This window comes from Geotrypetes seraphini, chromosome 4 (genome assembly GCF_902459505.1).
Source record: "Geotrypetes seraphini chromosome 4, aGeoSer1.1, whole genome shotgun sequence".
NCBI classification, from domain to species: Eukaryota; Metazoa; Chordata; class Amphibia; order Gymnophiona; family Dermophiidae; genus Geotrypetes; species Geotrypetes seraphini.
Window position 1 is genome coordinate 87541122 of NC_047087.1, and position 16294 is coordinate 87557415.

Here is a 16294-nt window from a genome sequence, read left to right on the forward strand (position 1 = left end):
TGCACCCTGTCCCCGCCTCTTTGCCAGGCTCTGCACTCTGTTCCCCCTACCCTACCAGGTTCTGTACCCAGCCCTTTCCCTCCCTGCCCCACCAGGCTATGCAGCCAGCCCCTCTCCCTGCCGGGTTCTGCACTCTGTCCCCCTGCCCTGTCCTCCCTCTGGTGGTCTAGTTGTAGGTCAGGACAGGGTACAGGGCAGGTCTAAGTGGTAGGCAGTCTCAGCCCCCCGCCCGGTACCTTTAAATTCAGGTGGTCCAGCAATGTATCAGTAGGAGTGAGCTTTCTGTGCTCCTGCCCCTTCCTTGCTGGATGGCTGCCTCCTCATATCTTGTGGCCAGCGGCACAAAGCAGGAGCAAGAAAATAATCACTTTTATTAAGCTGCAGCCGAGCATTTTAGCACTGACTGGCGAGGCAAATGATGTGATGCTCCTAAGAATTGAATAAGCATCAACGCATTTACCTTGCCAGTCAGCACTAAAACAATCTACCGCGGCTTGATAAAAAGGGGTCTTTGCCTATTCAGCAAATTGTCCATGAAAATCTGGGAAGAATTTAGGGTTCCAGTTGTTGAGAGGATGGAAATATACAAGATTAATACTCATCCATACAATAAAGATTTTCTTCCAGGAATAATTCATAAAACCTACCAGAGGTGGCAAAAATTTGGACTAACTAGAATAGGGCAGGGGAAAATAATCCGCTTCACAGTTTACAGAGCTCAAAGAAATTTTAGGATATCGCTTCAGGATTGTTAAAATGTTTTCTAATAATAATAAAAGATAAGGCTTGAAATATGTTTTTCAAAGCCATCACAACAAGATAAGGTTTGGCTTTTTGCCCCATGCACAAAGAGGAGAGCTAATACCTTTCAAAAAGGGAACAGGTCCATTTATGATAAATCGGTATTGTCAATAATTTCAATCTCTCATTATATTCTGAAAATCTTAGGAAAGGCAACAGAAAAAAATTAATATTTTAGCAACAAATGCATTTAAGTAATTTTACCGAGGAGAAAGTTGATAACTCTTTTAAAGGAGGCAACCTTACAAATATTACTTGGCAGGAAGAGATTAATTTTATGTACCTCCCATTGTGCGAGTCCCAGGCCCCGCTCCCTTTGTCTGAATGCTCCTTATGTTGAGACGGGGGTTGTAATTTAGCTTTGGGAGCGTCTTCTGCAAGAGAGAGAGAGAGAGAGAGAGATGATAAGGTGATGGGTGAAAGCAGAGACGGAGAGGCGGAGCGGGGCACTACAAAGGCAGCCGGACGTGACGTAGACGTTCACCTGCTGGCTGGCACGAGCTTGCGGAGGCACTGACCGTTGTGCGAGTCGGCAGCGGTGGGGGTGATTGTAGTCGCCTGTGTTTATCGGCGTCGGTGCGCGAGGCGCTGCGTTCCCAGCTGTTGGTTTTGTGTCCGCGCGGAGTGTGCTCGCTATGGATGCGTCTACCTGGATCTCTGTGGCTCTGGCGTTGCTGCTCTGCCGAAGTGAGTGGTGGTGGGGGACGGGGATGGGAAGTGCCTCGGGCCACTGTGGGGCGAGGCCCTATCTGCTCTTTGGAAGAGGGAGGGAGACCGCTTCATTTCCTCGTCCGAGGGTGTGAGGGAAGAAAAATGAAAGGAGTAAGGGATACATACACCTCTTTTCTTTTTCTTTGCGTGTGCCTTTTTCACTCATTGTTTCGGGGGAGGGGGGAGGGGAAGGATTACCCCTTTCTGCCGGGTTAGTCACCATTTTCTGTCTTCCCTTAGCTCGGTTCTGAACCTGATCCTTGTCTCCACCACTATAAAGCTTTTAGAGCAAGAGATCTCCATAACCAGTCGCATTGAGAATGTTTTTTGTAATCCTTTGTAAACTTTTTTTTTTTAACTGCTTTCTGCCTCTTCTAAAAACCGATGGGGTGCTTCATTCTTTCAAACCCGGGGATTAAGTCAATGTATGGCTAGTTTTTTTTTTTTCTTTCCTTTTTAGTCTAGATGAGAATATTTTCCAAAACCTGTATCTATGAAATGCAGGAGGATGAGGCGGGGGAGGGAAATTGGATTAAAGTATTCCTAGAGAGAGCATCTAGATGAGTCTCTTCCAGCAAAGAAAACAAAGGATTATTACTATGGCTTCTGGATTTTGTGCAAACCATTGGCTTTTACCTTAGGAGATACTGAGTTTAAAGCTACCCTGCCTCAAATATTTATTATGAACCGATGACAGTTGTAAAACTAAACAGTAATGTGCTGTTTGGTAATCTCTAGGATCTGAGAGAAAAATTATACTTCAGACGAATGACTTCATTTGAGCAGTCAAAGGAATAGAGCATCCTATAGTGCTGCCTTTTATACTTACTGGAAAGGGATGAGTAAAATATTCAGTAATATTTGTGTTGTGTTCTAATCTAAACTGTATATACACATAAGAAATTTGAGCAACTTTTTTGTAATCTTTTTCTTGATGTATAGGCAGTGTTTTAAGATAGTTTTCAGTATCTGGAATAATTTAGGACTTCATAACCCTTGTGCTAAAAGAAATATTGGAGGATAAATTATAGCCGGTAATAATATATATCTTATGTAAATAGTCTTAACATATAATAAATAGACAAAAAAGTCAATATGTGTTGTTTAATGTTTTTTGTTTTGTGAACTTTTCTGTTTAACTTTGGGCTCCTTTTATCAAGCCACGCTAGCAGGGTTAACACGCACGACATTTCATCACATGTTAACCCCCACGCTGGCCTAAAACTACCGCCGCCTCAAGAGGAGGCAGTAGCGGCTAGCGCGGCCGGCGGTTTAGTGCGCGCTATTATGCGCATTAAACCGCTAGCGCGGCTTGATAAAAGGAGCCCTTTGTAACATACTGCTGTGTGACTGTACACTGGTGATTATACCTTACTCTACAGTTGGGTGGGATTCAGGTTTTTCTTGGACTATGTCTGAGTTTTTTTACTGAATTTCCCACCTAACATGTAAGAGGAGCCGATGATTAAGGACATGATGCCTTATTGGCTAAAAGTACCTGAGAGTCACGAGAACTGACTGCAGCCAATTGGAGAGCGGCGCTGGACCAGGCAGGAACGCGAACAATGCATGCCTGCCTTCTGCATCGCTCAGCCCGAATTGATGAAGAGCTGTCCGGCGATGGAGACGGGCAGGATCAGGGAAAGCTCCAACGGACTACAAAAAAAGGTACCGGGGAGGTATTCGCTCCATAAGACACACCTGTATTTCCACCCCCTTTTTGGGGGTGGAAAAAGTGTGTTTTATAGAGTGAAAAATACAGTAGGTAGAAGATCATACATGAGAGGTGAGGATACAGGTCCAAGTAACATAGGAGTACAAATTAGAGAATGACACGGGGACTGTTTACCGTGGGTCACCACAGTAAATCCACAGGATTGGAGACATTTGCAACTGGTTTACCACAGGAATGGGGACAAGACCTTTCACTGAGCACACATTTATATTAATAATTTTTGTTATTTTTTTGTATGTGTTTTTTGAACTTCCTTGAATTCTCTTGTTTTGTGAGAATAATCTTTCCTAACAACAAATTGCCCATCCTTTGGAAGTTAAAAGTTCCTACCATTCATTGTGTTGATTCATATTTCTGCGTTCTTAAATAATTCTGGAAAAGTCCCAAGTTTCATGTCTGGTTGAAGAATACTAACATAATGAATTAATTTGTTATGCTATTAAATTTTATGAATACTACCATAGGGCTTTATTAGGTTGTGTATTACTAAGCTACTTGCTCCAAGTGGAAGGTGTAATATTGTAATTGTAACCACAATTGACTCAGATGTCATGAAAACATAATATATAATAAACACTTTCAATAGTGATTGATGCTGTAATGTCCTGTAGTATGATATAAGAACAGCAAAGGCTATTAAATAACTGAAAATGAAGGAAAAAGCCTCAGACAAGGAATGGGGACAAGACCTTTTATGCCCCGTGGGGGCGATGAAAGTCTTACTCCTATGGTAAAAAAATTGCGCCCGTGTCAGACTCGGTATTTTCTCCCCAGTTCCTCTTGCACCTATTTTACCTTCAGGAGCCAGCCATGCCATGATGAAGACAGAAGGAACCTAAAACCAAAGCCTGAGACCAATGTGATTTGAAGAATAAAATTACCAGACAACAAAAAGAAAAAAAAATAAATTTATTTTATATTTTGTGATTAGAATATTTCAGATTTGAAATATGTATCCTGCTAGAGCTGGTATTAGATATAACTGGGGACCTCAAAGTCCAGGCTGTGCTTCTTTAGCTTCCAGCGGCTTAGGGATCTCTCTGATCAGGGGGCAGTTGCCCTAGTTGCACTCCCCTAACATTATTCTTGCCATATGTGACTAAAGTATTCTGTTAGCTTGATTTTTCTATGTAGCATTCTGTAGTAATTTGGTTTGTTCAGTTTTCACAATAGTGGAGGGGATATTTGTGAAAGGGAGAGGAGATGGGTTTTGTTGAACCTTGTTCTGTTTTATTTGTGTTTATAAAATGACAATTGTCAGAGGAGAAGCTTCCTCCCATACATACGCGACTGCAGGGCGGCACAGGCAGGCTTCGCTGGCATCAATTTCTTTTCTAAAACGCCGCGAAGGTAAGGGGGATGGAGGGAGGAAGATAGATTTGGCAGGAGGGAGGGAGGGAGGGAAGGGGCCGCGCGTGCGATCAGTGACCGCACCTTCCCTCCCTTAAGTTTCTTTATGCTGCGAAGGTAAGGGGGATGGAGGGAGATTCTCGGGGTGGTGAGGGAAGGGTGGATGCTGCAGGGACGGGGCAGTGTAGGGGGGCGGCAGGTTCGGGGATGGGCGGTGAAGGGGATAGCAGGGATGGGGCGGTGAAGGGTACGGTCATCCAGTGACGGGGCAGTGACTGGGACAGATTTTTTCCCCGTGTCATTCTCTAGTACAAATAACAAAGAATCATGAGGTTAGATTTGAATATAATAGTGGTAAGAGAATACAAGGAGAACTCAAGAAATGAACAGTTTGCTTAGATTTTACTGTTAAAATTGCCAACAAGCTTCAAATAAAGTGCCTTTTCAGCAGTACTGAAGAGTCGTCTGCATTTAGATGAATGGCTGTTTCCTGTTGAAGAGATATTTCTATTGTTTGTCACAGATGTGTGAATTACTCATGAGCTCAAACGTGTTATATAGCTAGCTATATGACAGAATAATCTTGCCTAAAATAATTACAATCGAGAGAAAATAATTTTTGTAGCTAAATATTTAACTCAATTCGCAAAACAATATAATTGCAAAACAAGAGAATTCAAGTAAGTTCAAAAAACACATACAAAAAAAATAACAAAAATGATTAATATAAATGTGTGCTCAGTGAAATCAAAATCAAATATGCCATAGACAGGCTAGAAAGATGTTAAACATATACATCATAGCGCACGCCCTCTCTACCTCCCTATATGAAAAAGCAGAGTAAAAAATATAGGAAAAATACTTATCTCGGTTGTTTTCTCTGATGTCCTCTCCTGATCAGGAAGGCAGTGGTTAAACGTGCCATGGCGTTCTGTCTTTATCTGGCAAACAAAACCTTGTGTTCCCCAGTCCCCAAATCTTCAGTGAAAATCAAAATTGCATCAAAAAATAATCTATACACACTCCACATCCATAACCATAAAATTCAAATGGTTCTGAAAACTCCCCTCCATGTGGAAGAGGAAGATTCCAGCCAGATTGTGAGAGGCTAAGGGACTGGATTCTTCCTCTTGAAAAAGAACAGTTGAAACACGATCTGTGTCGAGGAAGTTGAGGGGAGTTTCAGAAGCATTTGGATTTTATGGATGTGGAATGTGTACGGATTATTTTTTTGATGCAGTTTTGTTTTTTGATTTTGGTTTGATTTTTCACTGAAGATTTGGAGACTAGGGAACACAAGGTTTTGTTTGCCAGATAAAGACAGAACACCATGGCACATTAACCATTGCCTTCCTGATCGCGAGAGGCTATCAGAGAAAACAGCTGAGAAGTATTTTTCCTATCTTTTTTTACTATGCTTATTCATATACGAAGGTAGGGAGGGCATGTATTATGATGTATATGTTTAACATCTTTCTAGCCTGTCTCTGGCATATTTGATGTTGATTTCACTGAGCACACATTTATATTAATAATTTTTGTTATTTTTTTGTATGTGTTTTTTGAACTTCCTTGAATTCTCTTGTTTTGTGAGAATAATCTTTCCTAACAACAAATTGCCCATCCTTTGGAAGTTAAAAGTTCCTACCATTCATTGTGTTGATTCATATTTCTGCGTTCTTAAATAATTCTGGAAAAGTCCCAAGTTTCATGTCTGGTTGAAGAATACTAACATAATGAATTAATTTGTTATGCTATTAAATTTTATGAATACTACCATAGGGCTTTATTAGGTTGTGTAAGCTACTTGCTCCAAGTGGAAGGTGTAATATTGTAATTGTAACCACAATTGACTCAGATGTCATGAAAACATAATATATAATAAACACTTTCAATAGTGATTGATGCTGTAATGTCCTGTAGTATGATATAAGAACAGCAAAGGCTATTAAATAACTGAAAATGAAGGAAAAAACCTCAGACAAGGGCCCTCCCACCTCCACCGAAGTGGAGGTGGGAGGGCCCTTATCTGAGGCTTTTTCCTTCATTTTCAGTTATTTAATAGTCTTTGTCCTTATATCATACTACAGGACATTACAGCATCAATCACTATTGAAAGTGTTTATTTGAAGTGTTTTACAATCCTATATAATAAAACGCTAGCCGCGCATGCGCACTCAGACCTGCGTGATTTGTAATCCCTGATCCGTGATCTGTAGGTCCGTGGCCAGAGTGCGTATGCGGCGGCTAGACAAAGCGGGAGAAACAGACTCGAGCACTGTGGCCGACTCAGGATGGGAGGATGCGCCGCAGCAAAGTGCTGCACAGGTACTGGAGGGGGAGAGACATATCGCTTCTGCACATACCGGTACAAACCTCCCTCCAGTGGTGGCAGCCGCAGCACGTTAAACAGGCTGCTTCGCGACTTTCTCCTGCAGTTGAGTCCCTCTGACGCATCACTAATGATGTCATCAATGACGCGACAGAGACTCAACGGCAGAAGAAAGCCGCGAACCAGCCTGTTTAGCGTGCTGCGGCTGCCAACACTGGAGGGAGGTTTGTTATTAAAGTCATCTCGCCGGGAGGGTCGCAGAGTCAGCGGGGGTTGGGCTGGGAGGGGAGAGAAGCGTCTGCCTCAGGTGCTTCAGGCAGCAGCAGCGTTTACAATTCGCTACTATTGCAGCTTCAGGCCTTCCTCTCTGGCCGGTCCTGCCTACTTCCTGTTTTCATGAACACAGGACCCGCCAGAGAGGAATACCTGAAGCCAGCAACAGCAATGAATTGTGAATGCTGCTGTTGCCCGATGAAGTAGTTGAAGGAGGAAAGTGAGCAGAGGGGGAGAGAATGGCTTGGAGGGAAGAACAGATGGCAGGGCATGGAGGGAAGGAGGAAAGTATGCCAGACCAAGGGAAAAGGAAACAGGAGATGGAGAGAGGCCATATGGACAGAGAGAGAGGGAGCGGACACTGGATGGAAAGAGAAGAGAGGGCAGTGAATGGAAGGGGCTACATAGAGGGTGAACAGTATTCTAGCACCCGTTAATGTAATGGGCTTAATGACTAGTTACTGTATAATAGAGTGCTGGTGCATTCTAAGACATATCAGCTCAAATTACACAATCTTAAACAGTATAGTTGAATGGCCTCTTATTAGCAGTGAAGCTAGAGATGGGTAATCTTCCTGCAGTGGAAGCATTAATTTAAAAACAATGTTGCTTCTTAATCAGCAAACACTGAAATTATTCACTGCTTTTCAAAAAATTAGGTAAAGTATTGTAGCAAAAGCCTGGGGGTACTGCTTGTTCTGAAAACATCAGTGAAAATATGTGAACAGAGTATTTTGTATTTTTGTCTAGTTTGGGTTCTTTGAGAGATTATAGAACAATGCTGGCTTTATTCAGAGATCCTTTAAAATAAATGATAGTTTGAAGATGTGATTTGAGACCTACAGCATAGTTTCCATGTTAAGTGTAATTTGCAGTGAGAAGATTAAGGCATTGCCAAGGATCAAGAAAGATGACTCCCCTACCTCAGAGAAACATTTACTGTATGTACTTTCTGGGGAATCGGCACCACAAAATTAAAACTTTACTAAACTACTCTGGAGTGGTAACATTCAGTCTGCCCAACCATATATGCTCCATAAATTAATTAATAGATCTGTATATTTAAATTTATTTTTAGTGGGCTTTTTTTAAATTTGTATTTTGATTTGTGTGATTGCTATCTTAAAATAGTAAAGCTTACCATTCTTTAAAAAATATTTTTAGTTTTTAATGTGTACATCGCTTTGGCCGGCTTGACAGTAAAGATGGTATATAAAGTTTTTAAATAAACATAATATATTAAGTACATTTATAAATCCTCTCTACCTCTTTATTATCCCAGGACAAGCAGGCATGATATTCTCACATGTGGGTGACGTCATCTACGGAGCCCCGATGCGGAAGCATTTTCAAGCAAGCTTGATTGAAGATTTAAGTTTGCTCTGCTGCTCCACGCATGCGTGCCTTCCTGCTCCACTAGGGGGTGCATCCCCTCGTGGTCTCCAGTTCAAAATTTTCCGCTGAGCCTAGAAGTCGTGTTTTTTCAGGCTCTGCCCCAACTGCCTTCTAGCACCGCGATTTTCTTGTTTTTCATCGTTTAAGTCGTTGTGCGCAAAATTTTTTCTTCTTCAACTTGATTCCTGCTTCGTTTGACCGACCCGGAGGCTTCCGGGGCCGCGTGGGTACTCGAGCCGCGGCCACTTTCGATTCTATGTCCCGGCCTTTGACCGGCTTTAAAAAGTGCACCCGGTGCGAGCGGGTTCTTTCCATCACAGACCCTCATCGCCGGTGCATCCTCTGCCTGGAGGCCGCTCATCCAACCGACTCCTTTCCCCAGTGCGCTACTTTCCAGAACCGGGCCCTCCGTCGAAGGAAAGCCCGCATGGCGGATCTTTTCACCCCAGACCAACCCTCTACCTCGGCCTCGAGGTCGGCCTCGGCCCCGGCCTTGACCTCGGCCCCCAATACCTTGGCATCGCCTTGAGACTCGACCCCGAAGTCCTCGGGACAACAGAAAGCCTCGGCTCCGGGTAAGTCCCCTCTTCAGGTTCTGTACCAGCGAAGAAACCAACCTCGGGGACACCGGCGACGCATGGCGGAAGCCCCATGCTTACAGCCCCGACGAAGCCCTCCAAGCCTTCGGGCCGTGCCTCCACCACACAGGAATACTCTGATACGAGGTCGCCCCCGGTGGAGTGCACCGAGGCAGGGGACATGCCTTCGATGCTGTCCGTGCCCGTCTTCCAGGACTTACTCCGAGCAATGATCTCGTCGGAGCTGTCCGCTGCAATGGCCCATCTTCAATCGGCCTCGGCCTCGACCTCGACCCCGCATGTGCCAGACCAGCTTGAGCCTCGCGTCGAGCCACCTCGGGGAAAAGTGCACAAACTTCGCCGCATCTCATCTTCCTCGGACTCCTCACCGAGGCACCCGAGGCGCTCTCCCTCCACAGACCGCCACAGGGCAAAACGTCGGGCTAAACTAACAGAAACCTCGAACCGCCGTACCTCTAAGAAGGCCCGGGGTTCCCCCACTCTACGAGGCCGTTCACCTACACCTCGTACGGGACCGCTGAGGGTCACAGAGTTATCACTCTCCAACCCACGCATCCTCCGAACTCCCCCTCGGACCGCGGCTCCGATCCGAGGTTTTGGGCTTTCACCAAGGGAGTCTGGGTCGAGGTCACCAATTCGACATCGATCGGTACCCCGAACCCCGGCATCGTCTCCAAGGGGCTCCTCGAGACGTCGGAGATCCACGACCCCGGAACACTTTCACAGTGCTTCCCCGGTCTCGGAGCTTGGATCGGAGCAGGAACCTCGCTACTCGAGGGAAGCCTCCCCTTCCTTCTCCACCCGACAGAGGTCTCGTTCACCGACCCCGCACGGGGCCTCGGGAACACCCCGACCATCCTTCTCACGCTTTGTCCAGGACATGGGCCACGCTTTGAATTTAGACCTCCAATCCGACTCCAGATACTCTAAAGAGTACCTAGCGGAACTGGATATGCCATCACTGCCCAGAGAGTCCCTTCGCTTACCGCCTAACCCGATACTCCAACAGGCTCTCTTCAGGAACCTGGAGACCCCCTATATGGTCACAGCCGTGCCCTCCAAAATGGAGGCCAAGTACCGTACAGTACCCTTTCCGGGATTTGAACAACCACAGCTCTCCCACCAGTCGCTGTTAGTAGAATCCTCCTTAAAAAAGGCTCACCCCTCCCGGGTCTCAGCGGCGGTCCCCCCAGGCCGAGAAAGCCGAACCCTAGACAAGTTCGGCAGGAGACTATATCAAAATGCGATGATGGCCTCTAGGGTGCAAAGCTACACTTTCACCTTCACATCCTTTCTCAAACACCTCATTGGACTACTGAGAGCCTTTGAGACTAACCTACCCCTAGACAAGTTCGGCAGGAGACTATATCAAAATGCGACGATGGCCTCTAGGGTGCAAAGCTACACTTTCACCTTCACATCCTACCTCAAACACCTCATTGGACTACTGAGAGCCTTTGAGACTGACCTACCGGCCTCCCGCCAAGGAGCCTTTAGCCTGCTTTTGGAATCCCTCTCCAACCTACGCCTCCATCTATTCCACGCAGCCTACGATGGCTTCGAACTCTCCTCCAGAGAGGCAGCCTTTGCTATCGCCATGCGCCGACTAGCTTGGCTAAGCCTGGTCAACATGGACCCCAACCTACAGGACCGGTTGGCTAACCTCCCCTGCGTGGGAAAAAAACTGTTCGATGACACTATCGAGGCGGCTACAAAACGCCTCTCCGAACACGAACGCTCGTTTGCCTCCCTCGTCCGACAAAAGCCCAAACCGCCCGCGTCCAGGCCATATAGGGCCCCTCTGCGCCGCTACCCACAAAAATCCACTCCTGCCTTCTCGCGGCCTCCACCCAGGCGTCCGCAAGCCCACCACCGGGCCATGCCCAAGTCCCAACCGCCTGCGACTACCAAACCATCCCCGTCCTTTTGACGGGATACGCGGAAGGGGGCGGGCCCTCTCCGCCATAGTCCCAGGCCTCCTTCCCATCGGGGGTCGCCTAAAGGCCTTTTACACTCGCTGGGAACAAGTCACGTCGGACGCATGGGTCCTTGGCGTGATCTCATCAGGATACTCTCTCAACTTTCGGACCATTCCTCCGGACAACCCCCCAAGGAATTGCCCTCCCAACCGGACGCAGCTACCCCTACTCCTCTCCGAAGCTCGAGACCTGCTTTGCCTGAGAGCAGTGGAGGAGGTTCCCCCCGACCAACGGGGGAAGGGCTTCTACTCCCGTTACTTCCTGGTACCGAAAAAAACGGGAGACTTACGCCCAATACTAGACTTGAGACACCTCAACAAATTTCTGATACGGGAAAAATTTTGGATGCTTTCCCTACCGACCCTCTACCCCCTGATCGACGAGGGCGACTGACTCTGCTCCCTCGATCTGAAGGAGGCGTACACACATGTCCCAGTGCACCCCGCTCACCGCAAGTTCTTGTGTTTTCAGGTAGGGGACTGGCACCTACAATACCGTGTCCTCCCCTTCGGCCTAGCATCGTCACCTCGGGTCTTCACCAAGTGCCTCGTGGTGGTCGCAGCAACCTTACGCTCCCAGGGCCTCCAGGTATTCCCCTACCTGGACGACTGGCTGATCAAAGCCCCGTCCAGGGAAGCGGTTATCTAAACGACCCAACAGACTATTACCTACCTACAAAGTCTGGGGTTCGAAATAAACTTCCCAAAATCCCAACTACGCCCCTCCCAGTCCCTACAGTTCATCGGGGCCACGCTGGACATGGTTCGCCTCCGTTCCTTCCTCCCCCCTCCGCGTCTAGAGGTGTTAGTAAGTCTGAGTCGAAGGTTTTCCCTGCTGACCTCGGTATCAGCTCGGCAGATGATGACTCTTCTGGGCCACATGGCCTCCACAGTCCACGTCACACCCTTCGCCCGCCTCCATCTGAGAATTCCTCAATGGACCCTGGCCTCTCAATGGCGTCAAGACCGGGACCCGATCGACCGCCCTGTGACAGTGACGCCTTCTTTGCAATGATCGCTCCGTTGGTGGGCCAACTCTTCAAATCTTTCCAAAGGTTTGCTCTTCCTCACCCCACCCCACAGCAAGATACTCACCACGGACTCGTCGGAGTACGCTTGGGGAGCCCATCTGGACGGCCTACGCACTCAAGGGATGTGGTCAGCAAAAGACCGTCGCTGCCACATCAACGTGCTAGAGCTTCGGGCCATCTACCTCGCAGTTGTAGCTTTTCAACATCTGCTCCACGACCGAGTGGTTCTCATCCGAACCGACAACCAGGTAGCAATGTACTACGTAAACAAACAAGGGGGAACAGGGTCTTGGTCCCTTTGCCGGAAAGCCCTACGCCTCTGGAAATGGGCAATCTCCAACAACACCTTCCTTCGAGCAGCCGCCTCCTCCAGCCACACGAGTGGTCACTGCACTCTCAGATCCTACGACAGGTGTTCGAAAAGTGGGGGACGCCTCAAATAGATCTATTTGCATCCCCCCACAACCACAAGCTGCCTCTCTTCTGCTCCCGGATGTACTCCCCGGACCGGCTCGAGGCCGACGTCTTCCTCCTCGACTAGGAGGGAAGGTTCCTGTACGCGTTCCCGCCGTTTCCTCTGATACTGCGGATGCTGGTCCACCTGAAAACAGTACAAGCCACCCTGATCCTGATTTCCCCGCGCTGGCCACGCCAGCCGTGGTTTTCCCTTCTACTTCAACTCAGTGTCAGAGATCCACTGCCTCTGCCTCTGTTTCCCTCTCTACTATCACAGGGTCAGGGTTCGCTGTTACATCCCAATCTTCAATCTCTTCATCTGAATGCTTGGTTTCTCTCCCTCTGACTGCTCTCCCCGTGTCTCAATCAGTCAAGGAGATATTGGAGGCCTCTAGAAAAACCTCGACGAGAACCTGCTACTCCCAAAAGTGGACCAGATTCTCAACCTGGTGCTCCTCCCACAGCCAGGACCCGGTGTCGGTCCCCGTCCCTCTGGTCCTTGACTATTTACTTCAATTATCTCATTCCGGCCTAAAGACCAACTCCATTCGAGTACACCTCAGTGCGATCGCGGCCTTTCATCAGCCCCTGGAGGGGAAAGCCCTCTCGCTCCATCCCTTAGTCTCTCGCTTCATGAAGGGTCTTCTGAACGTCCACCCTCCTCTCAAACCTCCCCCGGTGGTTTGGGACCTTAACGTGGTTCTGGCTCAACTAATGAAACCTCCATTTGAGCCCCTAGACAAATGCCATCCAAAATTCCTCACTTGGAAGGTGATTTTCCTGCTCGCGCTCACTTCCGCCCGACGGGTTAGTGAGTTACAAGCTCTGGTAGCGGACCCACCCTTCATGGTATTCCATCACGACAAGGTGGTACTCCGCACCCATCCAAAGTTCTTGCCTAAAGTAGTGTCTGATTTTCATCTCAATCAGTCCATTGTCTTACCTGTGTTTTTTCCCAAGCCCCACTCTCACCCCGGAGAAGTGGCGCTCCACACTCTTGACTGCAAGAGAGCGTTGGCCTTTTACCTCCAACGCACTCAGCCACACCGGAAGGTCCCACAACTGTTTTTGTCCTTCGACCCAAACCGGTTAGGTCACCCAGTTTCCAAACGCACCTTGTCCAACTGGTTGGCCGATTGCATCTCCTTTTGCTACGCTCAGGCTGGTCTCGCGCTGCATGGTCGAGTAACGGGACACAAGGTCCGAGCGATGGCAGCCTCCGTAGCATTCCTCAGGTCCACACCTATTGAGGAAATCTGCAAGGCTGCCACGTGGTCTTCGGTTCATACCTTCACCTCCCACTATTGTCTGGACTCACTGTCCAGGAGCGATGGCCGGTTCGGCCAATCGGTTTTACGAAATCTATTTGCTTAAATTGCCAACTTCCCTCCATCCCTTTTCAGATAGCTTGGAGGTCACCCACATGTGAGAATATCATGCCTGCTTGTCCTGGGATAAAGCACAGTTACTTACCGTAACAGGTGTTATCCAGGGACAGCAGGCATATATTCTCACAACTCGCCCACCTCCCCGAGGTTGGCTTCTTTGCTAGTTAAATGAACTGGAGACCACGAGGGGATGCACCCCCTAGTGGAGCAGGAAGGCACGCATGCGTGGAGCAGCAGAGCAAACTTAAATCTTCAATCAAGTTTGCTTGAAAATGCTTCCGCATCGGGGCTCTGTAGATGACGTCACCCACATGTGAGAATATATGCCTGCTGTCCCTGGATAACATCTGTTACGGTAAGTAACTGTGCTTTATCTCTCATCCCCCCTCCCCACCATTCTATAATGCCTTTTTCTTGTGTAATAACCCCTGGAAACATCACCATAGGGCTTACAAACAAATTTTGTCTCCTCCCTCTGAGGATACCTCCCTGGATACTTCCCATGATTCTCAGTTTGTTCCTGCATCCTTGCTGCTGGGCTCTTGTCTATTCTGCTTGTGGCTTATTTTTCAATTTTCAGTCTTTTAATTTGTTCTATAATGCGGGTATTGCCTTAGTGCTGCGAATTCACTCTATGGGAGTGATCCTTCGGCGGGAGATCGCAGACTTTTACTTAAATATTGTGTGCTTCTGGGGGGTGCTCTGTTAGCAGAAACTGCAGTAAATCCCCTAGATTGCCTGCAGATTGGATTGGAAGCCATCTCACCCCGAGTTCGTCCACTGAGGGGTAGAGTGTAGGCTGATATGGTTCCATGGAGGTACGCCGGGATCAGAACCAGACCACGTATCTTCCCTTATTTCGCTGAGGGTCCTGGTGGTCGTTATCTGTGATGGACAGGTAAGGTGAGGCGGTTAGAAGACCTGATAATCCAATTTCATCAGCTCCTGAGGTACTGATCTTGCTTGCACTGTGTATTGCTGGCTGCCATTGAATTGCATTGCAGCACGTCTCAGTGGTGTCTGTGTGACCCTGAATTTGGTGATTTTGGGGGATGCTAAAATCAGGGTTTCGGGTGGTTTCTCTGCATGCCCTGATCCTCGCCCCCCCACCTGTAAAATAGTAAAAGCGTTGTTTTTCTGGGTTCCCGTTGTTTTTCCTGGGCCGTTTTAGGGCAAAATCGGCACCCACGGTGGCCATCTTGGATTTTCATTAAAAGTTTTTTAAAAAGTGTATTTTTTTTACTTAGAAGCTTCATTTTTGCTCCAAACTTCACATATGGCCTCCTCAGAATAGGATGGCATGGATTCATGCCGTAAATGCGGCGGATGGCTGTACGAGTCTGTCTTTTGCATGACAAGTCTGTCTATTGTTCAGACTAAAGCATAGCCTGCTACCACATGATATATACATAGCCATCCACCACAAGTATAACCATCCACTGCATGATAAGTCTATTTATTGCTCAACCCTATACACCTAGCAAACACCAGACACATATGGTTAACTGACTAGCAGGCAGGCCTGAACAAACACCCAGCAAGTGAGAAACTCAGGAATGGCAGGGAGGACTAGAAGCAACAAGACTGCAATCAAACCGGCGTTCCAGTCACCGAAGAGATCCAGAAGATGGCCACAGTTTCCGTGCAGATAGAAGACGACCCAGGATGGATGACAGAGGTCTCTGTGCAGACCGAAGTTATACTACAGCTGAAGACTTCAGTCTCTGCAGATAGAAGAGGTCGACCAGCAACAACCTGACAGAGACATCCTGCAGGAGCTGATGTGCCTGAAGGAAGAAGTGGAGCGCCTGAGAAGCATCCAAGAAGTTGAGGCCTTCATCGACGGAATCCTCCAGGAGCTGGCAGCTGGTTACCTCTACAAGCAAACACAGAAGGCCTTCCTCTTATTCACGCAATCAGAACAGCTTTACACCAACCCCACGGATCACCTTGAAGAACAGGTTCCAGCTTCTACAGGATGGACCTGCCAACGACTTCCATGAGGATTCCCAGTAAACGACTCCGGTTCCGGAGGTAACGGATCAGCTACCCCCGAAGAAGCGCAGAGTAGTAGTCATTGGGGACACTCTGCTGCGTGCCACCGAGGGACCAATATGCAGACCGGATCTACAATTGAGAAAGGTTTGTTGTCTGCCAGGATCCGGGATGTGACCATCTGCTTAGAAAGACTGACCAAGCCCCAAGACCACTACCCAATGTTTCTCATCCACGTCAGGACGAATGA

General features: G+C 47.7%; 1 protein-coding gene across 1 annotated transcript in view; it reads left to right on the forward strand.

Moving 5' to 3' along the window:
• The first annotated feature begins 1244 nt into the window (after positions 1 to 1244).
• Positions 1245 to 16294, forward strand: part of LOC117359348 (coxsackievirus and adenovirus receptor homolog) — a 94282-nt gene continuing 79232 nt past the window's right edge. Inside the window, exon 1 of the mRNA XM_033941956.1 lies at positions 1245 to 1488. Within this exon, the coding sequence (XP_033797847.1) occupies positions 1437 to 1488 (52 nt within the window). The 5' untranslated portion in view covers positions 1245 to 1436. The remainder of the gene's footprint in view (positions 1489 to 16294) is intronic.